The 22,910-nt window shown below is 35.2% G+C and overlaps 1 protein-coding gene across 5 annotated transcripts in view; it reads left to right on the top strand.

The window, feature by feature from the left end:
* The window catches only part of LOC150100975 (uncharacterized), a 184,989-nt gene that overhangs the window by 78,668 nt on the left and 83,411 nt on the right, over positions 1-22,910 (top strand). For all 5 annotated transcript variants that reach the window (XM_090401420.1, XM_090401417.1, XM_090401419.1 and 2 more), the window contains exon 4: positions 22,336-22,448. In XM_090401420.1, the coding sequence (XP_090257546.1) occupies positions 22,336-22,448 (113 nt within the window). The remainder of the gene's footprint in view (positions 1-22,335; positions 22,449-22,910) is intronic.

Below are 22,910 nucleotides of genomic sequence, written 5' to 3'. Positions count from 1 at the left end.
GTCCACATTGATTAGTATTCATCTGATGTAGCATTTTTTTTTTTTTCAATATAGCCCTCTAATACTTTTTTCGACTTCGCATGTCCAATTTCCTCCACTGTTTCACTATTTCATTGTCGTTTCCTTTTATTTTATTGACCAGTATTCACCTATCAATATATTCTCACGACGTCCACGCGATGTTACCAATCTTGATGCTCGGGTATCAAATTCGAAAGATAACTTCGACACATTGCGTTCAGTTAACGTAGTAAAGAGTGACGAAGTATCATCTTCCCTTGATAGCTTCCCATCCTTCCCGGTGTTAACATCCTCCCCATGAAGCTGCACTATCCCTTAATTGACGGTCATCTACCTCTATCGCTCTGGTCGCGTGACACAGACCTGACTGTCCTCTGGCTAGCGTGCCGGAGAAGAAGCAACCTGTACTGCCGTGTTGCTGCGAGGCAAATGCACGCGAGGTGCCTCTTGGTCAGACACTGAAGGGGTGTCAAAGGCAAAGAAACGGAAAGTCGGGGGAATGGGAGGGTTGAGTTCGACAGAACCATTATCGATCAGCACTCTGATTCAGTACATCCGAGATTGCCGTAGCCGGTAGGGCATTCCACAGTTTCCCTGTCTTCCAGGCATTGGAACGTTTGGTTGAACGTGAGTCAGCTTGTGTCGTCTAAGATGATAACACTCGCATGAATAAAGTTGCCAGTTTATTTTGTCATGTTCTTCTCCAGAATAGGGTATCTAGTAGATAAACATACGTGCTAACTTATCTCAAAAAAAAAAAAAAAAAAAAAAAGCTTTGTGTGTGTGTGTGTGTGGTGGGGAGGCTTGCGTGCATATACCACCAGGAGGGTCTTAATAGTAAAAGGTTGAGAATGAGTGAGGCCACGTTTTTCTCCTGGTTATAGCTTCCCTCCTCATTGGTGCAATAAGCTCCTGCCACTTTTTTTTTTCAGATCGCATACTTTCTGAAAGATCTAACCCAAAAGACTACAACTTCCATTCGACTTCACAGTTACCTTTAGATTCATTCTGTATGAGGACACATTTACAGTTTTTTTTTATTATTATTCTGCCATTTCACCACTGGTTTTACATGAGCACAATATACCTGCGGATGTTGAGGTTCAGAATTCAGACTAATTAAAGTGAATTGTCAGAATGGTTTTCTTTTGCGATTCCTAGTCACAAAAGAAAAACTTCACTATTGTCAATCTTCTAAGGGTTCTAATTTCGGTCTTCTAAGGCACTTCTGACTGTACCAATCCACCTAGACCTTGGTCTTCCTCTAGATCTTTTCCCTGCCAGCTTGTCATCAAAATTATATCCAATATAGACTTTATTCTTTCAACTTTTTAAAATTTAGAACAATTTTTATACTGAAAATAAAAAAAAAAAACATGCAGACTTTCTGATGTCACTTGAAATTAGCAAATTTCAAATTAAAATCCAAAATGATAGGCTCTTTCTAACCAAGATCACACATTAGCTTTTTACTCTACTATTTTCCTGATAACTTTTTTCCTTCCCGTTATCATTTGGCGTGATTTGTTTCTGACTCGCCTTATCGGCGAGGTTTCACTAATATCTATGATTATAGTTCGAAATGGTGTCAATCTAATCCATGCGATTTCACTCCCAACGAGGATGACCTTTTCGAAAGGCAGGCGTTTAGGAAGTAATAACGGGAAGGTGCTACATCATATAAGAAATTTTTGTTTTTTACATTTCTTCAATAAGAAGGATAGCGTTATTGTGGTTGTGTGCTGATCAAGACATGATGAATAAAAGAAAATTTTCACACTTTAGTAAGAATGCTGGTTTCAAGAGAATCGTTGTATTTAGAGTGCATTGCATCTTGATAGTTTTCTCTATGATTATAGTACCAAAATCTCAGCGGTTTCTCTTTAAAATAATCAGAAAGTCTTCCGATTTACCAAATAACAGCTAAATTCTTCTCAATGCTAAAGCATTTTCGACCGAACATTTAGGCTGTTAAGTTGCCTCCAGAACGCATAAGACGCAAAATTTTTGTACCAAAATCAAGTCGGTGGTTCGATGTAAGTAATCGTGAGAGTAGAACAAAGCAGGAAAGGACTTGATTTCAATTTGAAGTGGATTTATTACTGAACATGTACTGAAAATGTCAATTCTTTGTGACTCTCAGTGAGGCCGATTTGCATATTTCTAACAACTGGAATGTGATTTTGCTTGCATATTATATGTTGATGACTTAAGTCACACAGTATCAAAATCCTGAAGGGAGTATACGAGATACTATGATATGATGTTACTACATGATGAAATTTACTTTATTATTCGTTTCCTGTCATTAATTTTTCTTCATATCAGCTTACCTGTGAGAACTTCACTATTGTCAATCTTCTAAGGGTTCTAATTTCGGTCTTCTAAGGCACTTCTGACTGCACCAAGCTACCTAGACCTTGGTCTTCCTCTAGATCTTTTTCCTGCCATCTTGTCATCAAACACCTACTTTGCTAACCTTTCACTTTGATTTTAGTGGACATTCACATTAGATTATCTGTGTTAACCCATTCTTGAATCTAATGCTATTAAGTTCCTTGCGGGTATTGTTTTTAATGATTCTAGCACTGTTCACTCCCCTTATCAAACATAAAAAAATAAATAAAATACAAAAATAAATGTACTTAGTATGCATGTTACATCTTATACACACATACAAATTTTCAATAAATTATATTTCGGGTTTTATATTTAATTTAAAATTTTTAATATACTTTAAAAATTGCTAGTTGTGAAAAATGGTTTTTCGTCACTTTCTTTACAAGCAAAATGCAATCATCGATTTTTTTGTTGTGTTGTTTGAGTTGCGCACATGATTTTCACTTTCAACAATAGTCTGGGGCGGAGCGAGTCAGGGTGTAGCGAATTTTGTCCTCGGGAGGACAAAATTCGCTACACCCTGGAACGAATTTTACCTAATGAAAAAAATCTTTCCCACCCCGTCCTACACCTCACACATATATTACAATAAGAAAATACACATAGGAAATGAGTAGTTTTACCCTCTTTCATCGTTTAAGATAGAACCATCTATACCAAAACACTCAATAGTGAGAATTTTAATTTGCCGACTAAAATGCATGAGGCTTATTTCGTTTTATTTTTTTTTCTTTAAATTCTAGTTTTTCTTCTTTCGAAGCTCGAAGATGTCACTAGTGCCGATTTATTCATACATTTGTGGATTTGAAGGTTATTGTGTAGACCGAATACATGTAGTCATAAAAAATAAATAAATGCCGTATCACAGCAAACCATTTTGAGTTAATAAGTAAGTGAGTTATCTTCCATTAAACCATTGACCATACAAATCTGAAGGGGAAAGCGAAAGAAATGTCTAAATTTTACGTGCATTTCTCAAAATTCATGTCCCCAAATTAGATTCCATCTCCGTACGTCCGGATGCATATAACACATCTTAGTTCGTTGGACAGATTTCGGTCAAACCGATTATTTTGAGATCTTTATTAAAATTTGTCGAAACCTCTCAATTTTGGTTTAGATCGTATCATTGTTAAATATAAAATTTGATAACCATTCGAAACGATACAAACGTGTATGTTATCTACAGTGCATAAGGCAAAAACTGTGAAAATAAACGGCGAGAATGCAATTACGAAATCCACCATTTTACTATTGTTTTCGGATCATTTATATTTTCACAGGGATTACCAAAATAACAAAAATCTAAAATAAGATAATCATTAAGTTACAGAAACATTACGTAGTGATGACTCACTAATTTGCTTCGAGATTTCTTGTGTGCCGTACGTTAGCTGAGGTCACGTAAAGATTAACTCTGTTTCTATAGAGCTCTGTAACACGTGTCTCGCCTTGCAATCCAACCCGAAGCAAGACGCCACACAAAAAAAGTGGTTTGGAGAAACGATTAGAGAAAAATTTACACTGCTAGTTAATTAAAAACTCGAGTTTCGGCGAACTCATCCTCGTACCAACCTCTCGGTGACGAGTGCCCGGATGAGTGGTTATGACTGAAGAACCCTACGGCGATTGAAACGCTGGCTCATCGCGGAAGAAGATTATCCGTATTTTTTATTTTCTTTCTTTCATTAAGGACATTCTTTGTAATGGAACTTTTTTTTTACTTTCTCAAAGTCTTGCGCATTTATGAGGTTCGATAAACCTTCTATTTAGCCAACAGGAAATGATCCCACCTATCGTTATTGTTGTGTGATCGCTGTGCTTTGAAGTATTTCGCTTATACTTTGTTTTCTAATTAATTTCTTTGCTGATACTCGACTAGTCTTAGTCGCTCGTTTCATTTGTACGTGCATGTTGTTTCTCTTACTTAATAATAACCTGGGTTAACAAAACATACGAATGATTCAACGTCATAGTCCACTGGCAGAAGTTATGTGCACAGCTGCATGTGTCTGATGCGACCGGAGAGGGGGGAGGGAGGGAAGAAGACTTTACCTTCTTTTTCTAGACAACATCCAGTACCTGAAGTAACACCTGGTAAATACGCAGACAAATTCTTTAGAGACGCGAGCTTTGCGTGAGCGAATATTCTGTCGGAGTCGGTGCAATTCACTGGAAGCCAGTTTATATTTTCAATGTGTTTGTTTGTTCTTCAAGTTTTCTTTTTTACCCAAACTGGTTATGGAGTCACGATAACCTGAGTTAAATACCCCTTGGATGGGTTCAGTAGCTTGTCGCGTGTGCTATTATTGTCACTACATGGCTTTCTTGAGTCCAGTAATTAAACAAAAGGCACGAAAGAATTTCTCATAAGGTGAAGAAGAATCAACTCACTAGCCAACACAAGTAGAAATATTCTGAGTTTGTTTTATTGCCATAGCAACCACTCTCCTGCCGCGACAAACATACAATTGGGTTAGGTGATCCATGAACGCTACAAAACCAGGAGAGGGGGAGGGATGTTAATAAGAACTGTCTATTAAAATATCGACGCTGGATAAGTGATGGGGGTCTAAACCTCTTCCCCTTCTGCACCGTATTCACTAGCGCACCGAAGAGGTTGCATTGTCCAACAAGAAATGACTCATCGTTGTGATAAATGTGGCGAACTGTCCGAACCCACATCAAACCGTTGCCATGGTGATTGAAGTTTTGATTAACTTTGACGACGCCTGAATGTATAATTACTGGCACCGTCCACGGATATTTACCTTTTGATTTAAAAATAACGCACGTGAATCTGTTCCACCCAAACGTTGTGAAGCAGCGGAGGTCACCAACCTTGTCAATCAGTTCTTCAGGTTTCTAAGAGATAGCACGTGTATGTATTTCGCCTCTCGTGGGAAATCGCAGCGAAAATAATCACAGTGTCAAGAGGTCCATAAAAGTGTGTGCCATTGACCACTGGTAGTGCTGAGGTTTCTGACAATTATTCTTACAGTTCTTGGAAAATAGTAGTTGCTTCAAAAAATAACGAAGACGATGAAAAATTTGAGGAATTTCTTTAGATTGACGTCGTCTTTGAGAATAATAACTTCATTTGTTGCTAGTTTCTTTTGCTTCCTCCATGTTGTCGACAACCTTGAAATAAGAAATAAATTACTGTTGCAAGCACTTCAAAGTTATGATTACCAAGAAAATTAAACTCGTGATAAAGCATTTTTCCGAGAGTCCAACCACCTCTTTATTTTATTTTTATTTTTTTCCTACTTGAGCATATGCACAGAGAGAGAATAAAGGGTACCTTTTGTCGCAATGTTATCACCCGTTCTAAACAATTCAGGGACAGCTCGAACTAGAAGAGAACAAATTGTGGAAAGTTCAGTTAAGGCTAAGACTAGATAACTGCCAGTCTGATATTTGCGTGAGTTTTTCAGTAAGTTTGCTTCTTTTGTGGAAGAGAAAATCCCACACCTTCCATCGAGGCCAGCCAACTCGCCTTCAGTGGAGAAGCTTTATAAATGAGCCTCGCGTAGCAGATGTAAATCGAATCCAAGTCTTCAAAAGATTTATCGTTTTCCTACTTTTCTATGGAGATGGAGGATAACTGACCTCTTCGGTTGATTTTGAAAATCTTTCATAATTCTTAATGAAAGGCGTCTGCCCCTAATATTCACATTACGGAGGTCACTGAATTTGCATTCTATTTGGGAAAAGATTCACGCAGGACCTGTCCGTTGTTTAGAGACAGATTCTGACATTTAATAAATAAAATGAAATCCTAAAATAACAGAGCAACTGTAACTTAAGTTCTTCTTTCTGCTAGTAGTCAGACTGCGTAAACCTGTATTTTGTATTCTTTCGGAATGCAGTTATTTAAAAAAAAAAGAAAGTCCTGTTATTTGTGAGCACTAAGTATTTTTATTGGATTTAATATTTCTTTCCTTTTATTTTCATTATCGAATTTTGAAACTTCAACGTGGAGATTTTCGTCCAGTAAATTAATTTTTATCTCGTCACAGAGATGGACTCTGCGAAAAAAAATCACTAAAAAATGGAATTAGCGAGTGTTATTATCAATCCCTTATTTTCTTAACTGCATAATTCTCTTACCTATTTAAAAATGAATTTTACGTGCTTTATTCCTGGAATTACTAGTTTACATTTTGAATATCCCCAAAGTGACTCCACTTTTCTAACTTCAGCTTGATCAGAATGGGATTATTCGTGAAACTTCTGGTTAGTCAAGTTGTATTTTAAGCCCGATTAGAAAGTTCCACATATAATAATAACTGAAGGCACATCTACAAGATATACCTTTCGAAGTAAAAAAATGGCAAGAAAACAAATAAGTTTTCTTGCCATTTTTCTGTTATCCTTAAAATTCCACTTATTTGTGGAATTTTAAGGATAACAGAACAATAACATAAAAACAGAAAAATGAAAACATTCTATATTTACACAAATTCCGTGGAGTAATCAGTATGATGTGCTACATTTCAAACGCGATTAAAATCTTGTCAAGAATTATTCCATCTGAAAACAATGGGAAGTATTCACACCGTCTCTCCCGAAAATTAGGATTTTCACTTACATACAGGAGAGAACTAGCACGATTTGTAGACTAATACATTTCTCTTGCATAGCCTTAGTTGTCTCGACATTAAATTCTAAATAATCCACAGTATTTAACAGTGATTAAACTTGTGAAAATAATTACGCCTGAAATGAATGCAAAAGTTTTCTAAATAACTTCTTTTGTATTTATATTTTTAGATGCCAGAAAAAAAATCCGTCTAAATTAAGTTTGCTTTGCGATAAAATAAATATTACCAAAATTAATTTGCATTTTGCTCAGAAATGCGATATGAGAGAAATATTTCAAGGACTTTTTTTTTTCATAATTAGATCCCTTGATATTATAAGAAGATATTATTATTATTATTAACGTCGTTTCCAATTTTGGCCATAGTTTTTTTTTTTTTCCCCCAATAAGTGCTTCCTTCTGCCTAGAACTGGGCAAGCAGGCAAGCACCAAAGTAATGGATAAAGCAAATTTAAATAAAGATGTGAGTGAACTTGGCCAGACTATCCAAATGTATACAATGGCCAGACTATCCAAATGTATTTTGTCTTTATCGATTGATAATGGGGAAAAAATTCACTGATTGAGGACTCCTTTTTGCGTTTTGTTTATTTTAATTTACTTTAATTAAATTGTATTTTAATTAAATGACTTCTAAAGGACATTTATCTTAAGTAAATTTTTAAAATACTGCAGTTTTGTCCTGAGGACAGATAGGAGCTTATGGAGAGGTATGGGATTCAGTAATGAAGAGAGAAAAAGGAATGACAGAACAAGATAAGATTTGATAGTTTCAGGTTACTATTTCCGATACTAATATACTTTTCAGATTACGGCGACGTTAGGCTGAAATCAACCGCTAGAGAGCAGCACTATAGCGTGTTTGCTCAGCCGCCAGATGAACAGCTGAAGACTCACAAAAGAACAGATGGTAGCCACCATGTATATCGCAGGAAGCTAGCTAGTTATTCTTGTATATCGTATCCATCCTGCCAGGAAACACTATATTGAATTTGATGTGGAAACCGGAAGTGCAAGAAAGGAAGTAGCTTGTTGTTGTAGGTCCATTGTTAAACTATATCCTTCACTACAGCATATATAGCGCTGCCTGTGCTAAATAACTCAACACAGTGAAAAGCAATGCATGAAGTAATCCACATCAAGTATTATACTTTGGGTGGGGTAAAATAAAACAAACATTCCAAATGTATATATAAATGCAGCAGATGCTGGGCATGAGAGATAATAACAGCACAACACAACGCTTGTCTTTTTTCCCTGTAGTGCTCCAACAGATGATGATAATCGCATACCACTTGCTTATTTATAGGACTATCATAACAGCATATAGAGATAAAAATAGGTTCAACAAATATTTATGCCATGGTAGAATTTGAATTCTACCCTAATCTATCCATAGCAAAGTAAAGTCTTTCGTCATTTGGCCAGCATGGCCTGTAACGTAGCATCCATGAATTTAGTTTGCGACGACTTTTACACCCATTAATAACGGACTATCAATGGGCTTATAATACAGCTTTGAAACACTTAACTACGCCTCAAAGTTTTGTTAGCACAGTTTTTCCAGGTGTTAATAATTCAAAACACAGATAGTGCTGGCTGATCTCCAATATCGGTTTATTCATGCAGAACAAATACTGCTCCGGTTTCATTTAAGATAAGTTTTGTCTGCTACGTTCTGTTCATATTCGAGGACTAAGGAAATTATACCTAGTTTCGGAACTACTTAGTATTAAGCTTCCTTTTCAAGATGGGGGGAGGGAAGAGATGAAAGAGGAAAAAACGATCCGCCCCTTCTACTAATTACTTGGGGAAACTGTACTTCCTTTCACTGCCTACCACACACGACATAAATAGAAAACAAAGCGTAACATTAAAAAAAATGTTGAGGTCGAAACGGGAGAAATAACTATTTTCATCATTATTATTGCTGTTTTCCTAACACCAATCGTTTTCTGGAACTGCTTGGTTGGCATTTGAAGGTTACGCTTATGACTGTGAATTCCAATTAACTCCGGTCACTTGGATTCCAGAGAATTTGGCGAGTTGGTACCACAGTGACGTCATGCGAGGTTCCGGTTTCTGCGTTCATGAAGCAGAGGAAGGAAATTAGCGTTTCACCTGTGATACATGTTTTACTGAGTCGCGGGCGGAATCTAAGGAAAGAAAGGGGAAAAAAAAAAAATATGGGCGTAGTTAACTGTCAACTACCGTGAGATAGACGAACACCACCAGGAGATTAACCGTGTTTCTATTTCGTCATCTAGTAGGTGAGTTGTCATGGTTATGTGAATCAGAATAGGAAGAGCGGGACAAATAAACCGAAAAACGGATTGTTTCGTATACAGAAGTTGATTATCTTTAAATGGTTTGATATTTGCCACTTACAAATGTCAAGTGGGTGGTGTCGCTGTTCAAATAAATATTTTATTGTAGCATCTTTCGATTCTTGCAGCATCAATAATAACAGTAAAACAAGAACACAACTAGTTAATCTAATTAATAACACAGGATATTTATTTCTTCCTTTGCCTTTGATGTTTAAGTGGCGTCTTGTCTTCTATAGTTATTTAAAGTTCAAAAATAAATCCACAAGTCTCACTTCCAGATTCCAAATATTGCTGCGAAGTGAGACATGAAAGTTTGATGTTTAGCAAATTGTATGATAGGAAGGCCTGTCAGGTGGATTCATTTTTACTTTTAAATGAAGTCATACACTTACGGCTAGGATAGACAGACAACTGCAGCTGTTTTAATAATTTAAAATAAATGCCCTTTAAAAGTAATTTAATTAAAATAAAATTTAATTAAAGTAAATTAAAATAACCAAAACACTCAAAAAAGAGCCCTCAATCAGTGAATTTTTTGGAGTTTTTTCCCGTTATCAATCCAAGACAAAAAGGGAATATGATCAAGACAAAATACATGTTAGATAGTCTGGCGAGTTGATACCACTTGTTTCTGTGCATTTCAAGAACTGGGAAAGTCGGCAACAAAACTGTAGAGAAACACTTTTTTTTTTTTTTTTAATGATAATCAAACCAACGTAAAGGTTGGAAACTATATAGCACTTTTAGTGCTGTGGAATTTGAGTTGTCATGGCTAATCCGGAAACTAACTTTAGATATCAAATTTAGTATTCTTTCAAACCACTTCAAGTGGTTTGTAGATGATGTTCATCGCACACCAGGCGATGAACATCATCTACCACTGAAAATCCAAAAAAGCAATTTAAAAAAATACATTTGCTGATATAGGACTCACCGTTTGCATAAGATGAACGATTTTCCTTTGAATCCAGTACTTTGAGAAGTACTCTAAACTTTATCGAAGAATTGCATTGATATAAAGTGTGTGGATACACGAGACAAAGTTTAAATGAATATGCAGAGAAATATACTGAAATAATATTTTCATAGAGTTCCCAGAAATGAAAATACTACAGTTAAAATAACTGATTCTGCACGATATCGACTAATTTACTAGTACTGGTAACTGTCTTTAGGTGACGAATGCTTTTTTTTTTTTTTTTTTGGTTTGTGTGTGTGGGGGGGGGAGGACAACGCCAGAAAGCGTGGCACTCGACATTATTATCTGCTTGATCTACTAAATAAATGGACACCACGCATGTCTTACAATGGCAGATCGATGGGGAGAGGAGGGAATAGTTGATCTTCAGTAAATGAGAACAAAATATTGTTACAAAATACAACAACAAAAAAACTTTTCGTGCGTTTTTTTTTTTTTTTTTCAACTATAATGCATCCTAAAATTTTCAAATGGTCCCATTTTCTTTCATTAACTTGTTAGGCAAGTGATTTCCCATGGCAAAGTAAGCTGGCTTTTCGTTAACCTAATTTTAAGACATGATAAGACGATTAATCCTATTGCTATGTTTATCGATACGTAAATTCCTCCTGAACGAAAACCTTCCCACTCCCAATTAACTCGCCTTCAGCTGAAACACTTTCATGAACATTCCTCCAATATTCGGGATAGAATTCGCTGAGGTCTTTCCAAATTGATGATCTTCGCTACAGACTGTGCTAGCAAATAATAGAAAGTGAAAACTGCAGATGTTAATAATTATATTATAAAATAATAAATATAATTATTGATTCTTATTATAATTTTTTTGCCTCCGATTACTTGGTCGATCACATGAAAGAAAAATCCTAATGAATGAAATCACTCCTGAAGCACTTGAGCATATAGCGTAGATAATATTTCTGGATAAATATAATAACTGAGTTGTGCTTTGTTCAACTTTATGCAGACAGCATAAATACTACGAATTCTCCTGCAAGGTTAAACGAGGGAGAAATCTGCCATGCATGATAGAATCTAGTCCGCAGATTAGTGCTCTCGGTACGTTGTTTTTTTGTAGCACGTGGGGAGTATAAAACGTTTTGCAGTGTGAGCTTTCACGTAACAAGCAACGGAAACGTTAAAGTATTAACCGCTTGAGAAAGTCGGGTTCACTGTTGTTATTGGCCAAGGATGTGTTTGTGACTTTATCTTACGTAATTAGCTCCCACTTGAAGAAACCATTACATATTTCTACGACCAATCTCACTATTCCTAATAGTCGGATCGACTGATTAAAGAGACGAATCAATCGATAAAGATGAAAAAAAGATGACCAGTTTGCTGCAGGAGAAACGTCGTGATCCCTTAGAGATATACAACGCTATTCACTCAGGCTTAATTTTCAATTTGCAGTGAAATATAATGCTCTTCATGTGCGAAGATATTATACTACTGCATCACAACATATAATAGGCTTTTCTCGTTTTTCTATTTTCATTCTATAGTGAGCAAATTAATGTCTTGCAACTACCAGATAGAATAACCTGTTGTTTAACGACTCCTAATCTCCCGTACAAAATATAACGTAGTAATCATTGAATAAAAATGCCACTGCAATGCCTAGGATCGAATGCATAAATAATACAATAATAAAAATCGTATTATTTTTATTAACGTGCCACTCAACCAAAGAACACTACCTATCTGTGATATTAATGTTATTTTCTTTACAGCCAACTGTAGTGCTTCAGTCTCTAGACCTGATTTTCATTCATTCTAATTGCCATCCTGGTTAGAATGACTTAGCATTAATGGATCGGGGGAAGGGGTGATAAGGTTGCTCTAGGACAGCGTTTCTCAACCCAAGGACCAGTAAAATGCCTAAAACAATTCTACGGACCACTCAGTTACAGAGGGGGGGGGGGGCGTCCTCCCCTGGCGGCACTTTTTTTTTTTTGGCGTTTAAGAAATCTTCTTAAATGGCAATAAAACTATATTGTTGTTCACTTCACCCCTCTTTTATTATTCGTCATTTTGCCACTACAAATTACAAATTTAGCGGCAGAATGAGGAATAATAAAAGAGGGGTGAAGTGAACAACAATATAGTTTTATTGCTTCTGCCTTTGAACATTCTGATGCTATTTTGTTGGGGGGGGGGATTATGTCTCCATTTGATTTCAATAATTTTTACTTACTTATTTAATTTTAATTTGTTTTGTTTGGATAATTAAAAATATATATTTATTTAATTAAGTCTGCCTGCGGACCACCTGTTCCATCGTCACGGACCATAGGTTGAGAAACACTGCTCTAGGATACTATGACAATGAAGCAGAGTTGCTGGATGCAATGTATTTCCTAACAAAATCCAGGATAGGTAGCAGTCACTACTGCAAAGAAAAGCTTCACAAGCTGTAACTGTTTCAATAGAAGTGAAAATGGTGACTGACAGCGTATATGAATTCAGTGAGTTCAGTTTGAGAACTTTGCCGCCTGTGAATAGCACTCCAAATTATTAGCTATGCTCGAACTGTTAATTATACATTAAATGAACATATCATACATTTTGCAGGAAGAGAAGGTTGAAGATATATATTTATGGATGTACTACAAGCAGCAAGAAATATAATAATAATGACAAACAAATGAGAACATGAATTCTGTTGAAAAGGCGTTAAATAAAAAGTAGTGTTATACGTATATATTATTGCTTATTTAAACGTGGTTCAGACAGAGTCTAATACTGTAAATTTAACTCGTTTAAGTTTTATGGCGCAGCCACCTAAAGCTTTTCCTCATTATTCACTTTAAATTTTTTTTTTGGGGGGGGACTTATAATTTGGTTCATGTTTATAATTAGTTTTGTAGTAAATCTTTGTATATCAGTTAAATTATTATAAGGAAATATTGTTTTAAAGAATGTGAGCGACATTCATAACTGAAGAACATTTAAACTTCTAAATTGCTGAATTTTATGGAAAATCCTAATATCTACTCGCTAGACTGTTAGCTAGTTCGGGTTATATTACCGTATCAGTTCTATGACCTGTGAATTACATCAAAGCATGATGAAGAGTTCTTCTCCCCCCCCCCCCTTCCATAAATATAAAAAGGCTGGGGCAGCAAAATAGTGTTTGAGTGTTACACTAGAGCAGGAGTATCAAACGCAATTGGACTGCGAGCTATTTGCCGTAAAAGTGTATCTCAAGTGGGCCACAAAAAATTTCGACTAAAAAAATCTGCACTAATTAGAATCGAAGGGAAATGAAAGAATGAGTAAAAATAAACTGGAAAATTAATAATGAAACTTTAATTTATTGTAAGTCATTAATAATTGTATAATGATGACAACTCAAAAAAAAAATAAAGAATATTTTTATTATATTAATATTTACAAATATATCATACATTAATTTGTTTTTTAATTTACCAAATTAATTTAGTAAATTAAACAGAAATTAAAATATTATTTGAACAAATGAAATATTTATACAGTCTAAAAGAGTATAAAGTCTCACTAATAACCATCGCAAAAATTTACAGAGCCTCATATTAGTTTGATTATTTTTTTTTTTTGCCTCATATTTTTTTTGTTTGTGTCGAAATAAAATACATCTATTTGGGGGGGGGATGTTTATATTTTGGGGAATTTTTTAAATGTCAGTGATAATATTTTGGGATAAAAAATATATATACTTGCATGATATAATTATAGTAATTTTAAGTTATTTAATTGCAGTATTTTATTTTTTTTCCCCGACACTTAACAATGTTTATTGTTAACCAGCTTGCAAAAATTTGGACTCAAAGATTGAGAGCATACAACCTTCATTATGGCAGAAAGATTGACGTGGTTAGTCTTAATCTGTGGGCTGTTTTGTTACCTTTCATACATGAGAATAACTGTTCACATAAACAGGTGGTTCCAAAATAACATAGAATATTTGCTGCAATTTTTTTTTTATTTCCACATATTTTCGACCTAAATATGTGTATATTTTTGGAACACCAACATCTTGGTATTTCTCTTTTAGAATGGAATCATTTTGGAAATCAATAAGTTTCATTTGAATAGAAATGGGAGCTCTGTCGAAATTAAAGATAAAAGGACCTGTAAAAAGCGAAAAAAAAAAACAAACACTTTTTCTTGCTTCTTTAAATCGTCTATCAAATTCTTGGTTTGGAACAATATCGAGAAAAGGTAAAACTTTGATTCTTATTGTTCAACTGTTTACACATAGGAAAGTAATTTAGGATATTCTCTTTTAAATGATTTTGAAACAAAACCAACTTACATCTAAAAACTTGCCAGTGCATCATACATGTGTGTTATTAACTGATATTTTCCCTGAAGTTTGACATTTAAATCATTCAAATGTCGGTAACTAAGAATGCTAGATATTGTACCCATGTGTGATCATGCGACATCATGATTTTTCATTTCTGGAAACAATTTTATCTCCTTTAAAAGTAAAGAAAAAAAAAAGCTTTTTAGAACTTTATGATAAGATAACCAACGAATCTCTGTATAATAAGGTAGCCCTTCAAATTCGCTCTCCAAGTCTTTAAGAAATTGTGCAAAAGTGGCGGTGATTGAGGCCGCTGGATCGGATGAAGCTCATAGTATCTGTCACAGGCTTAAGTACGCTGCTCATTTCTAATACTTTGGAGCACAGGACCTGCTGATGAATAATGCAGTGGAAAGATTGCAATTTTGGAATGTCTGGATACATTTTTGAAATTTCGATATAAATTTTTATTATTGAATTATATTATAGCAGGCCGTTGCATCCATATTGTAACTATAAATGTCGTTTGAAAACAAATAAATCGAATGTTGAAATCGATATTTCTGTTTTATTATAAAAAGCAACCCTCTTTTTTTTTTTTGCTATCTTTCCTTGAGGCATCAAGGGCCGCAAGAAATTGGTTTGTGGGCCGCATGAGGTCCGCGGGCCGCCAGTTTGACACCCCTGCGATTACAGTGTAAACTTTTGTCTCACTTTTGCTTCGTTTCCAAGTCATGTTTCTATTCTTCTCCACGTAAATAACAAAGCATGAAATCAGTAATATTTTCTCTTTCAAAGTTCTTGAAGTTTGGACGAAGCAAGTTTGCGAGAGAGCCAGGTATTTACTTACTAATAAAACTCAGCTCTGTTCTTTTTATTTCTCTCCTCTCTAAATAAACTGTTTTATTTTCAGCTATCGAGAATATCCATCATAATTTATACAAGTAGATCTTAGTAAGGTCCTCGGACTACATTAATTATAATAGCGTCAAAATTATTTCAATTTGGAACAGTACTGTCAGAACACAAGACTTCGTTTGTAAGTATGTAGATTTGGTTTGAATGTATGTAGGCATTCATATAGATTATTCTCCGTTTTTGTTTTAACCCCGCCCCACGGTCCATTCTGCTAAAAAATTGACTAAAATAATTTCTTTCTTTGCTGATCTCAATTAGAGTTCAGGAAAAAAGTATGGTCCACTTAGAGATTTCCCCATTAATAACACAGTTTTTATCCTTTTCCATTGTACTTTTCTTTTTTCTCTTATCCGTTTTTTTTTTTTTTAAATCTTTCAGGCATTGACCAAAACAATTAAGATCCTCCTCCTGCACCAAGAAAGATAACAGCTACAAGCAAGTGCAACTTTCAGACAAAACTATTGTGTTCGGATAGCGCGCTTCGAAGTAAAATAGCCTTGCTATGTTTCTGTATGGTTGGTTATACAGTGGTGAATTAAGAATGAGCGGAAACTAAGTGAATACGGATTATTTCCATAATCTACGACAGATTGGAAGCCTGATGGAAACTTATTTAAGTCACTTGGCTTTCTAATGAAAAAAAAAAAAAAAACGGGGCGGAGAATATTTTTAAAAGGAAAAATGATGAGAATAAATACAAGCATTCACAGTGGTAAGAAGAGGAGGCGCATTATAATTTATGGAGACTAAATGCAGGTACGAATGCCGATAAGTCATGCTTAAACATGAGAAAACCCAAGATGCTATTGCATGCTGTAAACTGATTTACAAGGGGGGGGGGGGGAATTAAGTAGTGCGGACTGTAAATACATACTAATACAATTTGTATTCGTTTTCTTACAATTTACATATGCTTTTATATTTATATGCTCGATAGAAAACTGAGTCAACTTTCATTTTCTTAAAGTTTTCTTTTCATAACCAGAACCTTTCTTACCTTTAAATTATCCAATGAAATGAACGTATTTGTCGAAAATGCATCCTATTGAAGCACCATTCGACTTGCACGGAAACTTTCGGAAGGAAATTAACCGCGTAAGTCGAATATTTATTGTAATAAACACAGTTCTCATTTTTAATGACTTATTATTGAGGACTAATAGGAGAAAAACATTTTTTTAGGGTCACGGATCGAAGGCTTTTAACGACATCCAATGTCTGAAAGTGTTAAGAAGTTATTAGGTTAACGTTAGCTCATTGACTGAAAACAGTGCTTCATTCTTCTATCAACACAAATATCATAAAGTAACTTGTGCTCTCAATGTCTGTTCAGGTTTTTATATCAACCTCGCACAAGAGTGTTCTCCAAACTTATAACACGGGAGTATTGTGTGTTTCTCGAACAGCTGTAAGACGTAGTCCTTAGGAAAACGGTAGGAGAAAGACTATTCCAAAGCAGATGGGATGAAAGAGGTGGATGAGAAATTGATTCGATAAGCTTGAATCTGAAATTTGCATAGACGCTGCTCGGAAGCTGTTCGAGTATTTTCATTTACATGAAAGTGGAGCAATGAAGGTGGCCATTTCGGTGAGGCACCACCCATGAAAACACCCGTAGAAAAGTTTTATGAGGCAGAAACAGAACGTCTCAAAGACATTCTGTTTCCTGCCTCTGGAGGAAGTAATTTATTAAGCGGACTGCCCTCTCATAGACAGCATCAAGCATTCTTATGGCGGTTTTTGATGCATCACCTCAAACGTGAGAACAGTATTTTAAAGCTGAGTGAATTTCGAATTTATCCATTATTAGGAGTTGTGCAGGTGAGAATTAGGGTCTTAAATGGCAAATATTTGGAGTCTCAAGAGGATATTGATGTGATTAGTTTGTTCTAAGAATGGCTAAAGATGTAAGTCAAGAAGAGAGAGATTTCACTGTTATCACAGATAAGGAAAAACATTTTGATTGTATCAAAGTCTGCTCTGAAGAATGCAACATGACTTTGCATTCTTCATCTAACTTCACGCGGTAAGTTAGATGCCAGGCGAGTATGCTATCTTGTATATAAAAAGAAATGAGGATGAACTGTCATCAGCTAAACTATGAACAGGGCTCGAAGTTAGTGAGAAAATGTCATTAATGTACAGGAAAAAGAGCACATGGATGAAAGTGCAGAATTCTTAGCTGCTGCATCATTGGTAAAGAGTGAAAAGTGTGTTACATGTACCGAACTTTGCAACTTGTTCTCCAGATTCCATGGAGGAATATGGCAAACAAGTTACAGAGGGTGGAAGGAACGCCAGAAGATGGTAATTTGGTGAGTCTTTGTGCCGGACTCGATCCAATTCCCCAGAAATGTCATCTTGTACAGATAATATAGGATGGGTATAGAATGATTTTTTTTTTTTAAAAAAAAAAAAAAGCTCACAGTTCAGAAGATACAATATTGTCTGTCGTCAGGTAACGAGTTGCTCATCTAGGAGATCTCGAATGTAAACATTGCAGTATGATGGATATATTTCAATGGATCAAAAACGATCAGCAAATTATTCTATAGAGACAGCCATGAATTATATCTTCCAATCTTTTCGGCCACTTTCTAATATTAATACTCTCGTGCCTAGTTTTCAGTCACACGTGACTGTACTTTAGGTGTCTGCTCCGAAGTCTTGTTGGTTCCGAAATGAATTTTGTTTTTCCAAATCAACTTAAGAACCTTTTCATCCTCTGAAGTCATTTCATCCAGTTGTCAGATGCTACTTTGTCTAGGCCTAAAATTGTCCCCGAATACAATGGGTTCCTTCCCTAATACTTGAGAGAGCTAAGGATCGGAGACAGTTTGAGGTATCCGGCCATGTTCACACGATGCTGTCGTCCACCCTTTATTTAGTGTTGGCTCAAAACTTGCTATTTTAATAAGATCCTTTCTTACTCTAACGCTTCTTGGGGGCGGGGGAGGTTATTGTCCGCTTTCATTGTATGCTACTGAACGCCACCGAACCATTTATCCCGAACCAATGAGAATTCGAGTTGAGTTTAGCACGTTGACATTCGAACGTCTCATCTCTTCGCTCGCGTGACCTGAACCTCGGCCCATGCTCGGAAAGAACTGATAAACAGGGATACATCGCGGCTCATGCAACTTTTTTATTGACTCGTTTCCCGCCATGAGACAACTGTGGAATGAGATAATACTTGAAAGGTTATTCGACTGAAATAAAGGCCAGCACAGAACAGTCGTTCTCGACGACCGTATAGTATCATAATTACTTCCGTTTCATTGTCTATTTTCCCTCCTACTAATTTTCGGTATTGGGCTTTAATAGCCATCCTTATTTAAAAAAAATAAAACAATATTAATAATAAATGTGATACAGAAGGCAGGAAATGGATACAAATAAGGTAACGGTATGCCGTATCACAATCCTTTGTGATGCTTTAAAATAAAGCCAATGTGTTTTTGTGTCTGTCCCATTTTTTTTTTTTTTTTAAAGAACAGTTTTTATCTGCATGTTTTTAAGAGAATAACTTATTTGATGCTTTCTGAAGAGTTATGTTATTCTGATAGTGATCTCGATTTCGCGAAATGAACTAATATTCTCCGCCAGAATTTAACCAACTACTTCAAGTGTGGTTTTGGAGGAGTATATTAATTATCGCAGGACGAAATGACAATAAGGAGAACAGAAAAATTTGTTTCAAAAATGGGTGGGGAATGCCTTACTAACATATAGTAAATGTTAAAAAGCAAAAATTAACCGTCCACTTCACATAGCTAATTAAGGGAGTTGAAACTATACAGGTAGTAGAGAAGAATTATCTAGGGTAGTTAACTGCGTTCACATTCGTCAACTCCCACTCCTCTTTTTAATAAAATAATTCCTTGCTTGTTTATATAAGTAGGCACTCACGGCCAAATAAATCAAGTTCTATATTAAAGACCACCTGTGGGACCCGAAACTTCGCAGCATTCCCCCCCACCTTCCCCTCCTAACCACATTAGTGAGACGCCACACACCTCTACACGTAGTCACAATTGTTAGTCGCTGAAAGACCTATAGATATGCCGACCTTAAAAAACTTGAGTTGGGGGGGGAGGATCAGATACAAATTTAAGCATGTTTAGAGATGGAAACTATTAAAAAATACCTACTAGTGTTGTATAATTAATTCAACTTAGAATTGAATTTATTAGAATTGAAAAAATATCGTAGGTGTTATTTAATGAAAATTCGAAATACAATAATTGCTTTGATTTCGCAATTACCTCTTTTTTCTATCCGTTTCTCGGAAGTTTTTCAGAAATCATAAAATTATTAAGAAGCAAAGCCCTAGATATAGATATGCCGAATTAGATAACTTAATTTAACTACAGGTTAAATGAATTTTTAATACATTGGTTAACGACGAAAATATATTGACATCTCGGATAACATTTTTGCAATATTGAAGTCACTTGAACATTTCAGAATATACAAAGGAAGGGTGAATAATCCTTAATGTGCTTCTCAGATTTTCATAGCAGCTGTTACGCATTCCAAACGTGCTCTTCCCTTCTGTAATATTGTGGCCACAGAATGCCATACCAAGCAGACAGCCCCTGTAAATGGAAGAGGTGTTTGTTACGCCGGAAGTCAAATTAGTGTAAGCAGTTCAAACATCGATGGGTCGATGCCAATGATGTGGAAAGGTCAGGGGGGCGACACAGAACTCCAACCAGCGGATAACATTTCTGTTGTAAACGATGGCATTCCAAAGACTTCGCAGATCTACACATTTTTTAAACCACTTATACAATATCGTTCGCGATAACAGAATTTAAAAATGAAAAAAAAAAAAAACTCGTAGAATTATGGGATAAATATATCAGCACGTTTGGAGATTATGTTGAAAAGTAGTTTAAGGATTTTTTCTTTAATTTGACTTATTGGTATCGTGTCATATTAAAAATAGAGAGCACGCTTCAAAGCAGTGCTCTTTATTTTATAAGATTACTCTTTGTTCATCAGCAACATGCACACTATCAAATTCATCACTATCTTTTTGTTTTAACGTGAAAACTGGTGGTACGTATAATTAAATTTTTTTTCGGTTAATTCTATTATTATTGTGCCTTTTTTTTTTATAAAGGACTTTTTTTTATTCCTAATACATCGGTAATCAGCAAATTTTTTTTTCTGTAAAATGATGGCGTCAGACAAAAAAAAAAAAGCTAAAACATAAATAATTAAAAACCATTGATGTAATGTGAGGTTGTCCAAATTATCAATGCTGATGGCGAAAGAAATAAAGACTGATTTTTTAAAAGCTTTTTTGTTTCTTCTATAGCGAATACAACTAGATTGTAATGGTACAACTTGAAGTGATTTTCAGGATTAATTTGGAAGAGAAACAAACTAGATGCTCGATGACTTTCATAAATAGACAATGGGCCTAGTTAATTTTACACCCGAGGCAAGCAAATTATTTATTTTTTGTGTTAATTATTATTGTCAATGTAATAGTTTGAAGCTGAGATAAAAGAGGATGCTATGCTAGCTCTTCCCTTGGCGCTGCTCTGATAATAATAAACCGACATCAAACTGTAGGGGATACATCTGAGTGCCTTCAGGTGTGCAAACATACAGTGAGCATAAGGTCTGTCGTATATGTACAACTGGTTTTCGAAACTAGCAGAAGGCATGTTTGCTATAGACAGGCAAGGTTTGCAGAAACTATATTTTAAAGAAATGCTGAAAGGGATGTACTTATAAATCCTTTTAATGACTACGAATATAATCTGTAACACAGTAATCTATATAATTTGATCGCACTTGTTTTATAAATTATAGTTTGCTTTATTTGAAACGCAACAGTATGAAATAATCTTCTTGAAATAATCTGGGACGTAATTTGAGCTGCAGTTTCGCACAAGACTGAACTAATTCGGTTTTTGGTGAAAAGTTCCAGATGGAATTAGAGCATATTAAATGGAAAGTTACCTGGAGAGAAGCGAGCTTCCCACGCAGATACGTTACTGACTCACCGATGTTGACACGACAGACTCCGCACAACAAATTAGAAATGCGAGGACTTATAACCACTACATACATAGCAGTACACGGTAACGTCTTATATAAAACATTTGCTCTAAAATAAAAGCCATATGCAAGAAAAATACCCTTGAGACGAGAGGAAAATTTAATTTTAAAATTTTTATAAATGGTTATTCCAACAAAAATGGCCTTATCATAATGTTTTGAAAATTGAGACAAAAGAAAAAAATGGACATTTGGATATCAACTGCAATTTCAAAACGACTTGGAGACAAGCTTCATATTTCAAGAAAAACTAGATTAGTGAGTTTTGGTTAAGCTGTAAATGGATGGTAGCTATTTTACTGTGTTGTTTTAACAGGTCCAGAGAAGAGATGCCACTTCAGATAAGTGATGATCAAATGTTATTTGACATAAATTTGCTAAATCAGTATTGAGTATATTTATTTAGATCAGAGATATAACATGCATTTAGATCAACGATCGCAGACAACTGATAGACCGAAGATCTAGTCTCTCTCCCTCGTGACCTGAATTGCCATACTTAGCTGTTTAAATATTGTATCTGCTATTGCCTTTTTGACTTTCCTGGAAGTTACTGTTCATTGAACTGAATACTATTTCGAATAGTTTTTTTTTTTTTTTTAATTTAACCCTCCAAAAGTGGACAGATAGTATTTATCTTAAAGTATCTATTGATGTTTAAGTTTTTGTTGCTGTTGTTACCACTCAAAGGTGAATATTGACAATTTTACAGGTAGCACAGCTGTGGAAGGAGAATTCCGATTGACCAACAGAGCGTATAGTAGTGACCTCGCTGACCATACGAGCCCAACTTTTATAAGATTAGCAGCTGAAGTGTTGCAATCAGTAAGTAACATTTCGTACTCATTTGCTTTTAATTCATTTAGCTGATAGTTATGCCATAAATTATATTTAATCGTTTTAACTATTTAATAAACGAGAATATCAAAGGAGATGTTGATCAAAAGATGTTTTATGTTATTCATTGAATCCAAGAAAGAAAACAAAACGGGGGAAAAAAAAAGTAAAGCATGATTAGGCGAATGAAGGTGGAGGTTTTTTGTGTAATACTTCATGGGCTGTACTTAACAGCCAAAGCCTTTGGCACCGAAAGTAACGTAGGGAACAAAAGTATAACCTCGGTGGGAAGGGACAACTTTTTTCTTTTTTTTTTTTTCACTTGCCTGTCGCATTTTCATCCGACTTCATAATGAACGACTATACATATATATATATTTATTATGTGAAAATGTACAATTTTATTAGGTGTTATTTAGGTTTTTTTTAAATTATTCTTTCCATATTTTC

The sequence above is a fragment of the Typopeltis vanoorti genome, chromosome 12 (assembly GCF_054136105.1).
Source record: "Typopeltis vanoorti isolate ZY-2024b chromosome 12, IOZ_Tvanoo_1.0, whole genome shotgun sequence".
NCBI lineage: Eukaryota > Metazoa > Arthropoda > Arachnida > Uropygi > Thelyphonidae > Typopeltis > Typopeltis vanoorti.
This window is presented reverse-complemented; position numbering and strand designations above follow the sequence as displayed.